The sequence below is a fragment of the Callionymus lyra genome, chromosome 8, assembly GCF_982586985.1.
Source record: "Callionymus lyra chromosome 8, fCalLyr1.hap1.1, whole genome shotgun sequence".
NCBI classification, from domain to species: Eukaryota; Metazoa; Chordata; class Actinopteri; order Syngnathiformes; family Callionymidae; genus Callionymus; species Callionymus lyra.
In genome coordinates this window covers 2,655,814-2,676,459 of record NC_141825.1, presented here as the reverse complement: position 1 = coordinate 2,676,459, position 20,646 = coordinate 2,655,814, and the positions used below count along the sequence as shown (strand labels likewise).

The following is a 20,646-nucleotide window of genomic DNA, read 5'->3' as shown; positions in this document are numbered from 1 at the left end:
TGGAGCAATCAGTATCCTTTTTAGGCTTCAGCTTCAAATAAGACTCACAGCAGGTGTGCGGTGCCGGGCAGCAACGATCACAACACAAGTAAGATGCCGTTCCACCAGCTACAGGTTTAATATCAGATCAACAACAGTAGAAAAACAGAGGCGACCAGACGAAAGAAGAGTAGAAATCATCAACAGGCTCTTTAAAATAATTCCTCTGTACAGTATTTACACGCACACTCATGCGCGCACATACATACACACAAATGCTCAAACACAGACATACATAGTACACAGCTACACACTCAGGATCCTCGGACATCCACAGTGTTTAGAATTCCAGATTAGGTGTGACCATGTCCAGAGGTGCTGAGGTCACTGTAGAGCCGGTCTAGGCTCAAAAGTCGAAATGTGAGGATTCATAATCTGGACTTCCTGACATCAACGTGAGCGAACCGTCTGACGTGCTGCTTCAGAAAATGATCACGACCACACAGATCCAGTACAGTCTGCTGCCCGCACAAGCGCTGCAGGCACTGTGTTGACCTATCACGATCAGGCGGGTCCACTGGCCCAGGAGGACCAGCCAGGAAGGCCCAGGAGTGGTGGGACGTCATGCCAGGGTCACACATACACCACGAAGATGTCGACAGTCTTGCCGTCATGTGATCCAGTCACATGATTTCAGACAGCAGCAGTCAATCAAGTGTGTCTGTGAAGAAACAAAAGTCAGAGCTGTGAAGTTGATTAATTTAATAATTGTGCACATTACCGTATTTTCCGCATTGGATTATAAAGCGCACCTTCAATAAATGGCCTATTTTAGAACCGTTTTCATAAATAGGGCGCACCGGATTATGAGTGGCATAGAATAAAAGATACAGTCAAATGTTTGACTGGGGTTGCGTTATGCGTCCACTAGATGAAGCTGTGCTCAAGGGAATGTCAACAAAACAGTCAGATAAAGTCAATCTTTATTAAGTGTTCTGACAACTCCGTTCACTCCCATTGTAACGATGTTCAAATTAAGTTTAAAAAAGTCTTCAAGCAGCAGCGCTTGAGACTGGTGTGAGCCGACAATGTTGAGTGAGCAGCAGAGAAGTTGAGCACGTGTATGACAGCTAGAGCGCCCGTGTATGACATGTTGAACGCACGTGTATGACGGGTTGAGCGCACAGCAGAGTGATTTTTGAGTGTACGACAACCAAGACACACTTGCTCAAAACGGTGGCAGTAATCTTACTCCACAGACGTCCGCCATGATGTGACGTGCGTCATTAATCCCACCCCGTGATGACGCAATGAAGTAATTACGTCCACGGCGTATCGGCTCAGTGTCATGAAAGTGTTTGTAAACAAGTCACTCACCAGGTAATGTTCATATATAAGGCACTCCGGGTTATTATAGTTTTTTGAGAAATTTAAAGGCTTTTAAGTGTGCCTTAAGGTGCGGAAAATATGGTAATATTAAATAACTGCGTCACATTTATCACCCTTTAATGAAAATATGAAAGCTATGCTATGAAAACCAGGAAAAGAACCATTCATATTAAAAGAATGTGAAACTGACTGAAGTCTTACCGCTCTCACCTCCGTGCTGGAGGGTACATGGACGGGGCCGACGCCTGCTGACTGGCAACGATGGCTGAGGACGACAGACCTGCAAGTTAGAGGATAAGCATGTTCTATGTAAAATAAACTACTTCAGAAGGATCTACATTAAGAAAGACGACGCGCTCTCAAGTACAGTGGGCCACAGCTGGACAGCAGCTCAGTGCTGCCCTCTGGTGGTGGGCTTCTCACCTGAGGCATAGGAAAGGTCGTACTGTCCTGACAGTAGCGGGTATCCCAGATGATGATGTGATGGCATGACGCGTTGCGACGGTGAGGATCGAGGCCGGTCCCCGTCTCTTTCCCTGTCCCTTTCCCGATCCCGGTCTCTCTCTCGTTCCCGGTCTCTTTCCCTCTCGTGTGGCGTCTTATTGTCCTGGACCGAAGGCGACTTGCTCTTGTACTGACTGGCGTGCTGCTGTAGCAGCTCCAAAGCTTTGGCCTCACTCTGAGGCTTCATGGTGGGACTGGACCGTGACGCCTTTTCCCCTTCGTCCCCTGCCGCCATCTTACCTCCATACCCAGAGAATGCGTAACCAGCTGGCAAGTATGAACCTTAAAAACAAATATCAGACACATGAGTTTAAATATTCTTCAACAGGGCCGTGTGTCGACCTCTTACCGGGGTAGTTCTGCATCATGACTGAGGGCACGCCTCGATAGCCCGGATGTCCAGGCTCATAGCCTTGACTGTAAGCATAAGGTCCATGCATATAAGGCATGTAGGCCTGATGCTGCACCAGCGGAGAGGAAAACTGCATGTGTGGAGGTCGGACCTCCTTCCCTCCAGCTCTGTGCTCGTCAGGAGGCATCTGTGCTCGACCCTCTGCCGCCTCCTTGGCCTCCTCTTTGTGAATACTCTCCTTCTGCCTCGGCCTTTCCTCCTTTACTTTTCTGTCTCTTTCCCGTTCCCGTTCATCCTTCCACCGCTCCTCCTCCTGGGGTTTCAATGCTTCGGAATACTTGTTGGGATACACGTAAGGCCATAGGCGTGCGTCCGGCTCCTGCATGACAGGAAATCAAAGAGATGAAGTTGAGGCAGCACAGATTAATAAAGCTGGGTAAGTCTTGTTAACATCAAAAACTAAGACTTTCAAGTGACAACCATGAACATGGTGAGACCTATAGTTAACTATTGCTTAACAACACAGACACATTCATTTCTTAAGACTTTCTTATTTGTGCAGGCTTTTCCCTGACTTTCTGGGACACCTGTGTTTTTCTTGGCGTTATCTTGATTACTTGTTTACTATATATATTTTTTGAGTATTTTTTTTTATTGTTTAAGCGGTTTGTGACCCTGGTCTAAAAAAAGAGCTCTATAAATATAAATTACTTACTTATTTACATTAGAGCATTCAATATCGAAAGGTTTTGAATGAAACTCCGCATAAACCTTCCCTTTGTACTTGAAAACACAAAAACTAAAGTTTTTATGGAAATAATAATTGTTAGTATAGAAACCAAGGGGAAAAAACAGTATCCAAGTATTAAACATGAAAAGCCATTGAAGAGTTGGTCACTGAATAGCATTATGGGACTGATGAGAAGAGTATTCACCTGTCTGTACCACATGGCAGGTTCAACACCTGCTGGCCGGCCTGACTCCAACCCTGACTTGAGCTCCTCCTTCACATGATGCCCCGACTCACTAAGCTTCATTTTAAGACCCTCGGGTGGGGGTCCACCTTTGGGGTCCTCTCCCTTCACCATTATAACCGACTTGGCCTGCTCCGAGGATGCTGAAAGTTCTTTGGGTTTTGATAGTCCCCCCTTGGAGGCTAGATCGGTGAGGCTGGGGGCTCGGGACAGGGTGGGGGGCACGGAAGCTTTCTGCTTCCACTCCTCCTTCACAGAGGACTCTCTATCCTTCCCTTCAGCTTTTTTGTCCACCTGCCTTTGACGTTCCTCATACTGTTGGCGGTAGGCGGGGTTGGAGGCCAGCAGGTGGGCGTGGTAAGCTGGGTCAGGGGAGTAGGAGTATGGGGGGGTGTAGTACTGGTTGTAGTAAAGGGGCTGAGAGTACATGCTGGAGCGCTGCTGGATGACGGACGGCTGCGGCGGCTCCAGCTTCCTCTCTTCCTGAGGCTCTGCTTTTACCTTGACCTCCTCCCCAACCTCTGGCTCCTCCTCCTTGTTCACCTTTACCTGAGAGCACTCCATATGGGGCGCTGAATGTGCACCACTAGGGCTGGGGTAGTTTGGAGAGTAGTACGAGTCATATGCAGGGTAAAAAGGTGATTCTTTACTGGAGGGCTGGGGAGGGAACAGTGCCTTCTTGGCAATTTCGCGAGCTCCCTGATCTGGCTCCGTTTTGACTTTGATCCCCTCCACCTTTCCCTCTCCATCCTCGCCTGCATCAGAGATGTCCGAGTAAGCAGGACTGCCAGTCTTTACCGAGGCATTGTCTGCCCCATTCTGGTTGAGCTGGTGGGAAGGAGTCATTCCTGCCTCCATTCGGCTGCACACCCCTATAGAAGGGCTGGGAGCATTGTCCGAGAAACTGTACACTTTGTCTGCCTCAGCTTTGATGCTGGCCAGTCGGCTCTGGTGCGTCTCAGACGAGCCGTTGAGCAAAGCTTCTGCCTCAGAATAGGGACTTTCCTCCTGTCTGCTACCTTTGCTCATTGCTTTAGGACTATCTCCCTCCTTACCACCCTCCCTCTTCTTTTTGTCCTTTTTCTTCTTGTCCTTGTTGTGGGCAGGGCTGGAGGAGGGATCATTTAGGGGAGGGGGTTTAGGCTGCATGCTTTTGAGCTGGGGGCTCTTAGGGATGGATTGCACCACTGAACCAAGAGCAGGGGAAGATGCCTGCAGAGCATAGGGAGAAGGAGACCCAGAAGAAGGGTGAGGGCGAGCAGGCTTCCCACTCTTTTGTGAGAGTTTATCCGACTTGCCACCTGCTGACGCTTTTTTAGCTTTCCTCTCATCCATGCCATCATTGCTGGCGTCATCCGTCAAACAAACCCCTTCCTCCCCACCATCCGTCACCTCCGCCTCTGCCTCCCCTGCTTTCTTCCTGGCCTGCTTGGATGTCATCTTCCCTGAAGGAGATGGCGATGGAGCATCAAATCCCCGACCTTTAGGTGTAGTGGAACGGGCAGGGGATGCAGTGGAACCGTTGCAGGAGATGGAATCAGGATGGAGGGCCGGGTCATCCCCGTACTCGCTGTCTCCATCCTGATCCAGCCTCACATCCTGGTCATTGTGGGCTCGTGCTTGGTGGTATTTCAGCCCATTGATGTGCTTATACTTTTTGTTGCAGTTTGGGTGAGGGCAGTCAATTAGGATTGGGGAGGGGCAAGTCCGGTCAAGAGGTTGTGGGGGTAGGGGCTCAAGTTTCACACCGGCCAGCGAGGCAGCTACCCCAGTAGAGTTAGTCCTCATTCGCTTTGAAGCCTTTGTGTCCTCAGAGCTGGAAGTAGGCTCCATATCGGAGGCAGGCTTGGTCTTCCTCTTTGCAGAAGATGGGCTGGCCTTAGCATCGTCCACGCTACTTGTAGTCTGACTCCCACGCCGGCCTTTGCTGTTGGCAGCAGCCCCACGGGTCTTGCTGTTGCTGCCCTTGTTGTCGGACGAGTTGCTGTTGTCGTTCATGGGCGCACTGGTACCAGGACGCATTCTCTTCCCCCGACCACGACCACGCATCTCCACATCGCTGGTGGGCGAATCACAGAACCTGAACGACAACAACAAGCATTAGTCACAAGAAAGTTAAGGACTTACAGGTGTGAGAAGTAGGAGATTCAGTTATTATGTTTCTAATGCAACACAAGCACAACAAAATCCATTATGAATCACCCAGATGAAGAGAGTGTGTAGGCCATAGAATAAATGTTTATACCTAATTAATAAAACCAATAGATTAAATGTTTAATAACTTTGGCATCCATTACCAAGTTTGGGAGGCGATTTCACCCATCTTTCAAAAGGCTTCTTGAGTTGCTCAACCCCTTAAGGGGTTAAACATCCTCCATTATTCTACAAACCTTCAGGATAATTCTATATAGACATAGTGGAGATGGTGGTGAATTTATTTTATTTTACCTACAGTTTTTGGCAACATTAGAAAACTATTTAATAGCATATGAACCATGATTACATTGTTTAAAAATTACTTTCAAACCAGAAAACTCCTGGGGCCTCCTGTACAAAGAAGTTTGTGGGTTTTTTCGACTTAAAACAGTCATACATCTGAATATTTTTGTACGTGCACACAAAGACAAGCACTTTTCCTTTGTACATTCCAATCAACGTGGAATTAATTGGACTTGTTTGTCCCATTCCACTACCTAATTTATATCATATTTAAATGAACCAGATTTTTTTTCTCTCCACAATCAGAAAAAACTAACAAAAACATGAATTTAAACTGAATTAACAGTTTATAATCGTTCATTTAATACATTTTTGACTTGGATCACATACTTAAATTTAAATGAGTGCAGACGAGCTTCGGTTGAAATGTTGATGTGAAGATGGTCTGATCGTCTGAGCTTAATATGAATGTGTGGCACAGCTGGCAACACACAAATTCTTATTACATTTAAAAAACAAAAGCGTTTTTCAAATTAATATGAACTTGTGTAACTACAAACACTTTTGAGTGCTTGTTTATTTTTTTTATCAACATTGATCTTTAATGTAACTCTGATGAGAACATCTCAAAATGTCTAGTGAGGCTGACATGCATTTCAGCACTAAATAAGGAACTTTTTAACGCTCTTTTTATTATTGATACATATGTTCGTGTGCTTTTTGTGCGTACGACCCCTTGGTACATGTAGCCTTTGGTAAAAAACCAAGACCTTGGAATGTTTTGATTTCGTTGAATTTGATTTCTTCATTCGATTTTGTTGAAGCCAGATTCTTGAAATGAGAATAATGCTTTGAACCGATCTGTAAGTGTAAGTGAATTTAAAAAAGGCTTAAAAAATGTATATAAATAAAAACATTGTAAAACAAACCTGGGTGGGGCCCAGTCATGTCGGGTACAGTCCAGAAGCGTTCCAACATAGGTCTTGTTTCTCCATGTGACATTCACGACAAGCATACCTGCATGCGAAAAGTAACATTTGACTTGTGGTTCAAGGTCTCGCAAATTCAGTTACATCAATAAAACAGACAAGTCCTATATATTGTAATTATTCTTATGAACCATCAATGCTTTTTGAATGCATCAAGATTTTCTTGAGAAATAATCGACTACAGTACATTTATCCTTACAAATTTGTACTAAATATCTGTCAGAATAAACTATACTAAAGTGACAAAACGGTTTTCCCAATTATTATTGAGGGCTCCAATTTGACAAGTCAACATATATATATATTGAATAACCACATTTTTCTAAGAATAAAAAGAGAAAAAAGAAAACATTTTTCATCATTTAGGTGATGACAATTAAACTGTTTTATCAGCAGTGAGCTGAGATTTTGTAATGACTCACCATCTTCCGTCTCCTGCCAAACGATGCCCTCCAGGTTTACACTGGTTCCGGGCTCACAGGGTCCAAGACATTCGGGCTCGGTTGCTAGAGCTGCATCGGCTGTATTCACTGCTACTGAACGTGTGCGGACCATGATTTGTTCACAAGAAGATGAGATATCGTTGTTGATGACAGGAGCGAGGAGGTGCAGGGGAGGAGGGGCAGGTGTTGAGACTGGAGACTCAATCTGAAGGAAGAAAAGAGAGCACAATATGAGCATTGGCAAACCATAAATTGATGTGACTAAAGGTTTGTTTTTTCATGTAGCAAGTCTCCACAGATTTACTACAGCTGGGCATGTGGGGAGGACAAACCAGTCCATTAAGAATTCCTATGAAAATCTCTATGGACCAAAAAGATCATGAAAACAAAAATACATTAGAGGACACAAGCAGTTTGTGGACAGTTAATTTAGTGAACCAGCAGTTCATATAGTGAGGTCCTGGTGAAGCTGGACTGACTCCTGTAGACAGGTAAACATCTCACTTCAAGTACAATGCTTGTGTATCTAGATGTATGGACTGAAACCACCAGCAAAAAAGTACAGGTAATGTGGCTCAATGCAAAGGTTATCATTTACTGTTAAACAAGCCAAGAATCTGAGAAAATCCTAGAAAAATCCAAACTGAGAATGTCAATAATGATGCATTTAATGTTTGAAACACACCTGTTCATTATATCTTTACTGATTTAATAAAATCTCGAATGTTTCTCCTATACGTTATATTCTCAGATCTTCCTCTCTTTAATGTAAAAACTTGTTTCCATAACTTTAAGCATTTGATTAACTGACCTTGACCCATCCACCTTCCGTTTCTCTTGTTTGCGGTCTATACAATGCACACTCTGGTTCTTGCTTATCTAGGGATCACTTAACACCATGTTCGGTCATATCTAACTGTATTTGAATTTGCATAACCACAAGGATTTACACATTGTACCGACATACAACTCGAGAATCTGTGCACCAGTGCATGCGTGTGAGAATGTAGAGAAGGCATAAGAGAAATGTATGGTTGAGGTGTAGTTATAGACAGAGTCTGGATAGTTTTGTATCCAGACTGTCTAGAACTACACCACACAGAGCAGATATTATTTCCAGTCATGATATTGAAATGATTCTAAGATCGACCAAGACTAACAAACACATTGCAATGAGTTTACGTTTTTATAGTAAAAGCCTAAAAGAGCCTGAGAGTAAGGTAAACTAGTATCAAACATGATTACATAGATCCCCATCTATACACAGATAAACAACACATTTCTTGCTAGGCTTAAAACCAAATTTAAGTAAAGTTCAGCATTAACATTTGCAGCAATACATCCTTGTCATCATTTCTGTAAGCACAAACTGCCCACTTTGACCCCAAAACCTGTTTAAACATACACAGGTTAGCAAGTTTTTCACTGTGAGACACCAACACTAAACTAAAATAACATCTACAATGAACTTATGGAGAGTGGTATTCACACATCACAGTAAATTATCACTCCCTGGAAAGAGGCACCGGGATCTGGTTCTGAGAAAACAGCTAGAATCAATCGAGGAATCCTGGATCAATAGTAAAACATTCTAGATACTCTTGTATTGGTATATTTGCCATTTCTGGATTATCACAACCTACATATCAAGATTGAGTAATAACAATTAAGATAGTAAGATAATTTGATAAAGATAATTGTTTTGATGAAACGCTATGGTGTTTAATCAACAAGATGATGCACAAATGACTAAAATCAATGTCCTCATTGTCAAGAATCTGATGAAACTCAACATTCAATCATTCTTCTGCGTTCTTGCAAAGGCTTGTGACTATATTCACTCTTTAAAAATAAATATAGCAGTTTGATGCGTGCACAACAGAGTGTACTGTGACAACATATAGGTTAAACCTAATTTATGTGTGGGCCATCCCTCAAAGGGTGCAAGAGCGTGTCTGAGTGCACGTTGTTGTGCAACTTTTATAAAAACGGTGCAGACAAACGCTTCCACCAACATGTACCCCATTTCTGTCTCAAGCAAGATTTTTTGCCAACTTTGATGGCCGCCGACGGATTTCTATATCCAATTGCAACAACCTTGTTAATTTGAACAATTTCCTAAAATTTGTGCCAACAGTTTTGCTACAACGACCCAATCAAGATACTGGGATTTACCAGTATGCATTGAAGGGACTTTTTGGATAATTGGTTTGAAGATTTGTTTGCTCCAAAAATCAAACTTGTGCTTTTGACTTACTGTTCAGTGTTTTTCTAAACTTATAAGTGAAACTCTTAAAAGCATATTTGAATAGTGTTCTCCATTTCAGTGTAGATATGGCCTTACTTTGTCATCTGCTGCAATTATTTGCAGGGTGGGAAGCAAGCAGGCAAGGTTCTTATGGGTTTAAACTTTCTAACCCCCATAAGGGGTTTTAGATTGTTTTAATGATTATACAGAGCTGAATATTGGTCAGAGCTGCTGCAGTGATCAAATTAATACATATAAAGAGCGGCAGGGTGCATAAATGTACGATAATAATTCAGTGTTCTAAATACCCCTCTCTGGTCTGCAATTTGCTTTGATTTTCAAGATTGCAGAAGAAAAAATAAACAACTTGCAATTTTGCAGAATGAAAAATAAAAAAAATCAGGCTCGAAAATGGTTGCGTAAAAGTATGACGTGTGGGTGTGATGACTAGTATTTATAAATGGGTTGATATACTTCTAGTTGTAGTAACACAAGAGAGAGGGGGATGAAAGCCCAGTGGAGGTATAATTGAATGATAACTTCGATGTTTAAACCTTGTTTAAAATCATGATGCACATTAGTACTTGTGCTTTGTCTTATCACTTGCTGCTTGACTATTTATTTTCCCCATTTTGGTTGTGACTTTCAGTCATTTTATATACCAAAAAATGTAAACATTTTATTTATGCGTGTAGAATATATATAGGGTTTCTTATACTATTTTGGTTTCTTGTGTCTCATTCATAACCCTGTTTTTGAGTCATGATCATAACTGTTGTTGTTTAGAGAAAATATGTAATAGTTTATGAACAGGGAGTAATTATTAACCCTCAAAAACTGACTGGCAAACAGTGACGCTGAACTTTGGAAACTGAAGAAGGCAACACATGAACACGCATTGTGTTATTTAAACAAGATAAGCACCTCACTACTGGTACAGATTGCAGATGTGCAGGATTACCTACTCGGTCGTGAACATTACTCTATATTTATTTATTATTAACTCAATGTGACGCTGCCATTATGTATTGTTACATTATCTGATGCTTTCTGAGGGTTGCTCATGTCAGTGGAACTTTATTCCTCCCTTTATCTTAACGGCATCAGTTGGATGACACTGACCAACGAAAGAAAGGCACAGACTGCAGCCAATAGTCACAGAAAACTTTGAAAGTAGGGATGAACAGATTCGATATTCGGATTGGGTATCGGATGCAGGACAGATTTGAACGCATGTTTGGAGAAATCGCGCTAAATGATTCAACACCACTAACTTTATTAAGCATCTAAAGACGCATCACGACAAAGTTAACTTTGCTGTTCTGTAGAGACAAGAGAAACTTCCAGTGGACTGCGTGAAAGTCAACAATAACAAACATCCTTGTTAGAGTTACAATTTCACTTTTCCTTATTTTCATTTTGTTAACAAAATGCTGGTAAACATTAAACACTTCATTTGAATAATAGAAACAAATGTTTTGCTTTTTATTAAAAGCATGAGTAGTTTTTATTTCACAATAGGGAATAAAGATAATTTTGTAACTAACACCGGTATCGGCCGATACTTAAAGCCCGGATATCAGAATCAAGTAAATAAAAGTCAGTTCGTGAATCCTATTTAAAAGGTTGTTTTTTTTTCTTTTCCTTCACTTAATTATACTTTAGGCTATTGATTACCCCTGTACCAAAGTATACCAGTAGTAGGTTTTGTTATTTATTTGCACATCTATGAGTCAGTTGTGGATTTCGGTTATATTTAAAGGCTGCTCACAACCACCGTTTAAATGTATAACAGTTGTTGTTTTTTTTGTTTTTTTTGCACATTCATAAGAAAAATAATTGTTACTATCACCTCTATTTGAATGTAGAATTAATGATTTTCGGTTTTGTTTTTTGATTAAGTTGTTTCCTTAAAAGTACAGGGGACTTTCTTTTTAAATCAGGGTACCAAAAGATATAATTATTTAAAAACATTCCTGGTATTGGTATCAACTTCAGTACATAAAATGTGCTATTGTGACAACCCTAGTCTGGATTTTAAGGTAATCTGCCACACATGTCCCTTTTTGGAGACTCCAACAGATGCTTGTATCTTTGCAAGATGACATGACATTTCATTGACAGAATACTCAACCTTAAAAAAAAGGAATATAATCGACTTTCAAACCCTTCTAAATAATTATCCTCTTATACACATGGTCAAGCACACTTACTTACCGCCTCACCGATGAGCACCTTCTTCAAATTTCTGCATTCACCATTGTCCACTTCATCCTGATCTGATGCCATGGTGACAAGTTGGCTCATTCCTGCGGCGTCCAGTTCAATATTCCCAAGTTGCTCGGCTGCAACCAACTCAGGGTTCTGCTGGCCCTCACTGTTGCGAAGGCCTGCTAGTGGCAAAACAGGGCCCCCCGACTCCTCAGTGTTGACCACCACCTCCAATTTCTCCTTCTTAGTTTTGGCAGATAAGCTGTCCTTTTCCTTTTTCACAGTGTGGGGGTTCCTCTGGAGTTTACTTGACTTGTCTGTTCCCTTTGCAGGTGTGTTAGAATTCGGGGGGAGTGGGTCCCCCGGGCTGCGCCCCTGAATCTCTTTTTTTGAGCCTTCAGTTACTGGGGCCTTAACGCTCTCTTTAGAGTTCTTATTTCGTTTAGATTTGGATTTACTCTCTTTGCCCTGTGAAGCAGTTAATGGACTTACAAATTTTATATTCTCCGGTAGAGTAGCCACTGCGCTGGGAGGGGCGCCCATGCCCCCTCCTTCTTTACTGCTTGACATCTCTAGTTTATCCTTTTCCAAGTCGGCATCCAGGTCAATGATTAAATTGCCAACACCAATATCCCACTCATCTCCACTATCGTATGTGTCCACCGCGTTCGAGTCCACACCTTTGCCACCTGCAGGGCCACTGCTGAGGGACATCTTAGTAGGGGCGTCCCAGAGCGCCGCAGGGGGGGCCGCAGGGGGGCTGCGCGCCTCCCAGCTGCAGGACGCCTCCTCAGGGATGGACCCCGGACCTCCACCTTGCTCGCCACATTTTGTCCTAAAGATAAAAATAAGACACAGGTTAGATGGCTGGAACGTATGTTCTGAATAATCATTGCATTGACAACTGAAATAAAGCACCACAATCTACAAGTCTGGATCATTACAAATGTTTTCATAAGATTAAAAAGAAAATCCTGACCGTTTATTATCCTGGGTTTAATGAAAGAGTTTAAATTTGTGTAACATTGGTCTCTTATTCCCTGAATGTGAATTTCTTTTAGTGCTATAATGGCTGAACAAGTTTGTTACTGAGAAAGCAATAATTCTCCATTTGGATTTTTTATCAATTCTCAAAATTCCCTTCATATTGATTTTACCGACTTATTTTCTGTAAGCTCTGTGCAAGTTTTGCAGGTGGTAGTTACAGACTTGATAGAAATATTTCTCTATTCTAAAATAGGTGCCAACTAAAGAAACATTTAAAACCACATTCATCACTTCATGTTAACATTTCAAGCAGTGTTGCTTATACTCAGTTAATGGATGAAGCAAACCGTGACTAAGGGTCAAGTTAATCAAACATGGACATGTAGTAAAGAAACTGGCATTAAAAGTTCTTCTACTCGACTAATTGGTATAAGGAATTAATATTTAAGCTTAGCTGCTCCCATTTGTCAAGTTTCTCTTTAGTTGCCATTTGTCGCACCAAGTATACTTTACAGAACAGAAATACATTTTAAAATGACACTAGTGGGACAGAAAAAAAAATAGTATTAATGTTTTTTTAAGGCGGTATATTCACAAGGGACAACTATTTACTTTTGGATATGCCAACCGTTACAGTTACACTTGAGAACACAGTTTTTTTTTTTGTCATAAAAATAAAAAGCAAACAAATCAAATCCACCAACAAAACTAAATGATGATTTTTGATTGGAAGATGTTTTCATATTTTTGGTAAACATTAAATTTAGGCTGATAAATCGACAAGACAACCTCAATAACAAGTTTTTCCTTTTAAATATTGGACCGATTTGATCAACATGGCCAGATTTACATCCATTTTTCATTATCACATGCGTCAAACAACAAGCTTGACACTGCTGTCTTTAACTTTTAACTTTTAGGTTAAGATAAATTACCTCTTTTAATTAAACACAGCGGTTACAGCATGTTTAATGTCCCAAACTCTTTGAAAATCTTAAAAGCCTGATTCTCTATTCCTCGAGTATTGTGTTTGATTCCAACATTAAACATTTTTCTAGCAATTCACTCTAAACTCTTGCATTAACTGAGGCCATTTAGATTGCAAGATTTCTCCAATGGTACAAAATAACATGTTATATTATCTGTCTTCAAGATATAGGTGGTGGAGAACAGTTAATGGAATTGTTCATGATTAATTATGGAAACCCCAGTCTTATATTTGAGCTTAATGATCAAGGATTTGTTACTCTGGAACTGCTCAGCTCATGCCATGTAACCTTCATCATCAGTTACACAACTCTAATCAATATACATAAACTATAACCCTTCAGGCTCTCACCTGTTGTGTTCATTTATTTTAGACAAATTGGATGCACCTGTATATTGTCTCTTGTTTCTGTGGGTTTCTTCTCCCTCGGAGGATGACCTGTGTAGGACCGACGCCTTGTCCAGGTTGGACTCAATGTCAATTGGGATGGGCTCCAGCTCTCTGAAAGCAAGCAAAATGATCACATTTCTAAATGAATTCCTCTTTGTCATGTCATCCAATCCATTTTATTTATGAAGCATAACACTAGGTGCTATAAAATAAAAGTGTTGAAACAACAAACAAAAAAATGGCAGTTAAACACACTTTTACAAACAAACTACACTTTTGTATATTGCATTTCAACTTATAGCAAAAGATATAGACGTACAGTTTGTTATATCTTCACAAAAAGCATATAACTATGTTCATTAATTGTTTTGTTTTATTTACCAAGAGACAATGATCACTCTGGTACTAAATACCGGATAAACTACGAGTTGAGGAAGAAAATCTAAAGGAAATAAGTTCCAAACATTTCAATCAAAGCTGTTGTACAAGAAGGGATTTCATTGGTGTGTTCTTTGGCAATAAGTCTACCATGTCATTCACATACTCATAACAAAGAGTTGAATATTGTTGGGAGATTGTGATCATAATAGATCACAAGTGAAGTCACCGTACGTGTAAACGTAGGAATCAGCTTGAAATAATTAACAACATACAGTTAGCTTTCTGTGCTAACTTTCGTAATGTTGCGGCTTTGCTGTCTGCAAAGCTAAGATGCACAGATTAGTATAATCAACCAAATATAGAACATAAATTAATGTTACTTATAAGAAACAAAAGTTGGTTTAAAAGCGGGTTTGTGTTTAATCCTATAGCGAGTCGGAGGCCCAGTGGGCCCCGCTACATGCTAACTGGATCTATGACCGGACACAGCTCTTATAGCAACTTCTGGCGAAATGTTGGCGTTTCATAGCAACATTTGAGAGAGTGTTTTGTGGCATGGTCGTCGGTGGCGCGAAGTTAAGCTGTTTTATCACAAAGTTTAGTTGGAGCTGCACAAAGTTTCTATTTGTGGTTTGTATAACGGTTGACCTGTATGTCGTGACGGACAATTACCTCTGCAGCTCTGCTGTCAAACTCACCACCGGACAGTGACACTACTAACACTGTGCTCCTAGTCGGATGTTTCACGTTTTTGCATGTTTGACAGTAACAGTTACACTACATGGTTCTTAAATTCAAGCACCATTATCAATGGAAACAGAGCAATGCGGAGTATGTGGCTACTGGAAAACAAGCTAATCGGCTCTATGCTAACTGGATCGGGGAATAAGTTAGCATAGACTTACTCGGCTTACACTAGTGACAATGATAAATATCATCCGAAACTTGCTTCGCTGTGATGGTTTACTTGTGCCGGTGAGCGAATACTGTCCGGAACCAAAGTGCGGGTCAGACGAGGACGTGTCCGATCACAGAAGCATAGCGGTTAGCTCCCCGGTGTCTCCAGACAAAGGCAGCAACTAGCCTGCTGTGCTAAGTCAGGACGGCTAATAGGCTATCCCGCGTTTCCAAAATAGTGGGTCCAATTCGCATCGACGAGGGGGTACACCCCGCGTCCACTCACCCCGTGTTTATTTCCAATGTGACCGGCACTCATGTACACTCCATGCGCCCCGGTAAACGACGTGTTTTGGCTCAGAAGGAGCCCGCGGAGAGGAGGCTGGAAGCGGCAGAGCAGTCAACGTGCTCCGGGCTCACTGAAGCGCAGCCATCACACATCCCGGAGAAAAGTGCAGTTCTGAAACGATGACCCCTCAGAAGACCTGCTGGAGTCTATAGGACGGTAGAAACAATTCCGGGTATTCCATTAGAGATGCGATAATCCTACAGTTTCCAAATCAACGATGGATGGTTAATAGACGCACAGACAGCGACAAACAGACACAGACCGAGAGCTAATGGCTGACACCCAAATTCGGGACTGGATCACTGGATGCGGATTGACTGGATCACTGGACCTGGACTGAGTTTTCGTTCCCTGAGCTCTACCCAACTTCTATGCACGAATATTTAATGAATGTCGCCCCCTGTTGGAAATATGAAAGAAATGCAAGACAGATAAATATATTATTGTTTATTTAAATAACATTACATGTACAATTGTTAGGGTAAGTACATGTTAAATGATTTTTAAAAGCTTCACATTTATAGGTACCAAAAAACTTTATTTTTTCGTTTAATATTTTTTATTTTTGGAACAATTTTGTGATGTGGATCAACATAATGTGGACCTTTATAATTAACATTTCATACCGCTTATTGGTTTTATTTATTGAGCAGTATACGTGTTTCTCTTTGTTTGAGCGGCAGTAATTATTAATGAGAAACCTTATCTTCGGGATAGTTGATAAAGAGGGGGTACATCTCTATGGCAACAACTCCATAGACCAGCAAACACACCTCCAGTTGGACTGCAAAGATCTAAGACAATTTGGAAGAGGCAACATGCACCGATCTCATCAGCCCTTAAAGCCTGTCACCAACCGATACCTGAAACATCGGTGGGACCATGAAGACTACCAGCACCACCGTTATAAGGTATAGTAGGCTAGAAAGAAAAGATAACTTTATTAACAAGTGAGAAATGAATGCATCTGTCGGATGAAATGTATAGGAACAACTGAACTTGTGAAAGCTTAAAAGGGAAACTAAAGCAAGTGTATTTAGGAAATGGAACAAAACAGTCAGTTACAGTCTATGCGTACCTGTGCAGGTATACACAGCTCTTCCAGTTGTGGACACCAAAGGCTCAAAGACACCTACTCACATCAAGTTGAATCTGAAGAAACAGCAGGTATTAACACACACACACACATAAAAGCAATACACAACACAGTCTCCATTGTGATTTCTGTTTCAGCTACACAATGAACGACTGTCAATCATCGACAGAGATAACCGTCTCCTGGCATCAAAACTGACAGAGATTGTCTCCTCCAAAGGTCTTGTGGATCACCAGAACCAATACCACCTGAACAGGTGACTTTAGCAATTGATAGATATTATTATGATGTGACAATAGTGGAAGAACATCCTGTTTGTAGCTTTCTTCACCTATTCAGTGGCAATTCGATTAAAAATTTAAAAAAATATTATTTTGAAAATAAAAGATGACATCACAGCATCCCTTATATCCTTGTGAAGTCAAATCAAGAGGTGGGATCAAATAGCTGAACGGCTTGAAAAAGATTGAAATAAAATCAGTTCATGTGAAATACTGTAGTCAATTTACTAGTTTGTTTGACAATCATTTCTCTTGGGGACAAAAGCATAAACTGGGTTAAGTACTACGCATACTTAGTTATACTAAGTTGAAATGTTACTCTTATTTCAAACACACAAAAGCAAAAATCGAAAATGTAGAAATTAGGTCTTAAAACAAAGTAAAAACCTAAATTTAGTATTTAATTAGTGACTTATAATGCAAAAATCCCAGAAGGAAATAAAAATGAGTTTTTTTTAGCTTTATTTCTACAATATCAGTTTTTTGTTTCGCTCTGAAGAGCTTTATAAATAGATGTATGTTTACAAAGCTATCAAATCATCTGTAACTTTGTTTCACTATTTAATATCTGATAATAAAAAATCTAAAGTAAATATAGACATTAGTGATAAAGCTTCTTGAAGGTGTGGAATATTGTTTAGAGGTCAGTAGGTGGCGTCATCAGTTTAAACATGATGTGATATTTCATTAGACCAGGTGTTCAAAACAAAGGAAAATAGTGCACAGACCGCCATCTAGTGGACTCTTAAAATAATAACACTGCTTCATGAAGCATCATCAGACAATCACTAACAGACATAGTCTTAGTCGAAAGAAACATTGTTTGTGTAACACAAGTTGATTGAAATTATTGAATGATTTCAGTCTGAATGCAGAGAAGCGGAGGAAAGAAATACGGATGGTTTCCCACCAAAATCAAGCAATTTACCAGCGTTTAACTTCCCGCCAATCTGAACACCGTCGCCAAGTGTGGATGGATGATTGGCAGAAGGCAGAGGAAAGACGGGCATATATCACACGCTACCCTCAAGGACTTGCAGACAAACAGGCGAGTTTTCATCAATTTCAACCTTCACTCTTTCCCTCTCAAGCTGGCTAATTGAATCATTTTGTGTATATGTATGTATGTGTTTTCGTGTGTGTGTGCAGAAAGTACACAGGAAGGTAAAGTTTGCCCCAGAGAGGACACTTGACTCAGAGATCAGCAGTGACACCAAGATGTCTGACTACAGCTGAAGAAAGAAAAACGGATTAAGCCTTTTCCCATATTTCTTATTTTTTGATATAACTAGTTGTGTGTTTTTGTGCTTATATATACCAAAATAAGGGTTATCATGTATTTTATTTAATGCAAGTCATTAAAAAAAAAACCAGATAAGTCTGTCTATGATCTCGTTTTGATTTTTAAGTGTGATTCATGTTGACTATTTTCTACATATTATTCTCTGCTTAATGTAAATTTTTAGTTTCAATCTCACTGTCTTTTCAATCAAAAAATCAATCAATTTTTCTCACATAATTTTTATTGGGCACACATTGAATGTTGCTTTTTTTCTTTTCATTTTTAACTTTGATTGATCCTTGGAACATGAACTGGATTCAATCATGAACTAAGTGTCTGCGTATTTCTGTTGTCAGTGGTCCCCAGTTACGCAATTGGCTCAACTCTTACTAAGTAAATTAAAATGACATAATGAAATAAAGGAAAAAAATCATGAATCATTAGATCACCTGGCAATGCCTAACTCCCCAGAAAAAACAGTAGGGGGCAGTGCAACTCGTCACCGGACAGGACTACCGCTTCAACGTAATGCAACACTAAACAAAATAAAGTGAACTCTTCTTTTCACCGCGACCTGAAATAAGAAATATAGCACCAAGGCCACCTCGTTTAACTGACCTGTATCACCTACAAATTATTTCTTGTTTGATAAAAGTTGATTTCTATTCAGAATTTAAGATTAGAGAATTATACACCTTAGATAAAACGGTTGAGGAGATGAATTGGCTGAAAATCAGATAATTTTATGACCCGGATGTACTTTTTTACATTTATTAAATGGTATTTAGTCATTTATATATGATAAAAGTTACATAATGACATTTTATGAGCAGTGACAATTGTTACATTAACCTCTATTATAAAGAAAAACAATCTGTTTTTTTGTCCTCAGTTTTCCCTTTCACAGCCTACAAAGTGTAAAATCCAACTGGAAAATTCAAGCCTCTTACAGGCTTATTAGACTTTCTTGCTGGGACTTGTTTTTATTTGCTCTTATACAGTGAAGTTAAAATTGTAAAGTGTATTGGTGTACCTCTGAAGTGATTAACCACTTTAAATAAAACTGAATTTAACTGAAATGTTGTGGTTGTAAATCAACTCGACAACCTTCCAAAGGATTCCGATTAGAGGATTAAGATGAAAAACAATTGACCATCGAGGGGACGAAGAGTTCAGGAGAGAGTGTGAGTGTTTAGATGTTAAATACAATCTGGAAGGCGGCTCTGAGGATGCAAGACAAGTGGGTTTCATGTTGAGAAAGAGACAGACCAGTTTCTTGCAATGTGTTGATAGATAATTAGAGAGAGTTCTTTGAGTTATGCTGGACATGTACGAGATGTTAATGGAAAAATACTGGGTCTACATGTCTCTTCGCGGTTCACAAAGAAACATTGCTTTCACTGACCCTGCAGATTTAAAGACTCTTTACGCCTGTTTTGCTTTAACTTCTCTACGTTGAGCCCTTTTCCACTAGTTATTTCCAAAGAAGTGACAGACGGTACTTTTATTGACAGGCCGAGAATGTAAGCATTTTAATTTTTTTTCATCTTGCTTTAAAAAAATCGATGTTATTATTGAAACCCTTACTAGACACAAATGCAAAATAATAGTTTAAATCTTTTAAAATTACATGAATCCAGCATGAATTATTCATTTAATTTAGTGTACTTTTTAACAAGGGTGGCAAGGGACTGGACTCTATCCAGGTGCTAGTTGATGGACATTGTAGACTTCTAGGTGCCACATTAGATACTGTGACTGTTTTGAGGGGCCCTTAAGTTAATAAAGAAGAGTAAAAAGAAGGTAAAGGCTTAAATAGGATGGGAAATATAATAGACAAACAACCATATATAATGTCACCCAGTCTTCCATTTACTCACTACCTTCTTGAATTATTGCAACGCACATCTCTCTGGTGTCCCCCTCAAATCCCCCACCGCACCTGACCTATCTCCAGATAAACACTCTCCGTCAGACACTCAGATCATCTTTAAAACGCTTTGTGACCCTGGACTGATAAAGGCGCTTTACAAATAACTATTACTTACTTACTTACTTACTTACTTACCTACTTACAACCTAACCATTTCACCTACGACTGTTTTTCAAACTCACCTCAAAACTGACCTTTTCAAAACTAGCTCAAAAACTGTAATTCATGTTTGTTATTCTTCACTGTGGCCGATTAAACTGTCTGTATGGTGTTGTTGAGTTCTGTAAAATATAGATCTAAAATTATTATTATAATGTATTTTGGCTACCAGAGGTTTGAATAAAATCCATATTGCCACCCAGCAGATTTTAAATGTGAATTCATATTGGTGGACAGATAGTGATCCAAGGCATACAAGGTGCCAAAAGAGGTCCTGTCTAGCATTTTGAAATAAGGAGTGATTTCATTTTTCCTCTTGAAAGAATTCAAGTTTGGGGAAAAAATGAGGACGACACGATAAACTGAAACTCAGGA

The 20,646-nt window shown here is 40.3% G+C and overlaps 2 protein-coding genes across 7 annotated transcripts in view; one reads left to right on the top strand and one right to left on the bottom strand.

The window, feature by feature from the left end:
* Nucleotides 1-94: 94 nt before the first annotated feature.
* LOC148072693 (zinc finger protein 609-like) overlaps nt 95-20,646 on the bottom strand; it is a 64,005-nt gene continuing 43,453 nt past the window's right edge. The window contains exons 1-10 of one of the 6 annotated variants that reach the window (XM_087796661.1): nt 15,458-15,854; nt 13,892-14,004; nt 11,535-12,363; nt 7,049-7,274; nt 6,567-6,654; nt 3,160-5,278; nt 2,222-2,603; nt 1,792-2,154; nt 1,570-1,633; nt 95-700 (exon numbers count right to left, since the gene is read on the bottom strand). In XM_087796661.1, coding sequence (XP_087652787.1) covers nt 1,575-1,633; nt 1,792-2,154; nt 2,222-2,603; nt 3,160-5,278; nt 6,567-6,654; nt 7,049-7,274; nt 11,535-12,242 — 3,945 coding nt within the window. In that variant the 5' untranslated portion in view covers nt 12,243-12,363; nt 13,892-14,004; nt 15,458-15,854 and the 3' untranslated portion in view covers nt 95-700; nt 1,570-1,574. Of the gene's footprint in view, nt 701-1,569; nt 1,649-1,791; nt 2,155-2,221; nt 2,604-3,159; nt 5,279-6,566; nt 6,655-7,048; nt 7,275-11,534; nt 12,364-13,891; nt 14,005-15,179; nt 15,425-15,457; nt 15,855-20,646 lie in introns of those variants that run through there. The other 5 variants (XM_087796659.1, XM_087796658.1, XM_087796655.1 and 2 more) reach the window with 5 other exon arrangements.
* On the top strand, nt 16,331-18,000 carry LOC148072697 (uncharacterized protein CFAP97D2). The gene is made up of 5 exons (XM_087797687.1): nt 16,331-16,431; nt 16,607-16,687; nt 16,754-16,872; nt 17,762-17,945; nt 17,989-18,000. The coding sequence occupies exons 1-5, from the start codon at nt 16,339-16,341 to the stop codon at nt 17,998-18,000; spliced, it is 489 nt and encodes a 162-aa protein (XP_087653813.1). The 5' UTR covers nt 16,331-16,338.

Bases quoted from the DNA above. Each gene is read 5' to 3' on its own strand.
- LOC148072697 (XM_087797687.1), top strand. From the start codon at position 16,339: ATGCACCGATCTCATCAGCCCTTAAAGCCTGTCACCAACCGATACCTG. The intron at 16,432-16,606 runs GTATAGTAGGCT...GTACCTGTGCAG, and splicing joins ACCAGCACCACCGTTATAAG to GTATACACAGCTCTTCCAGT. The intron at 16,688-16,753 runs GTATTAACACAC...TTTCTGTTTCAG, and splicing joins TGAATCTGAAGAAACAGCAG to CTACACAATGAACGACTGTC.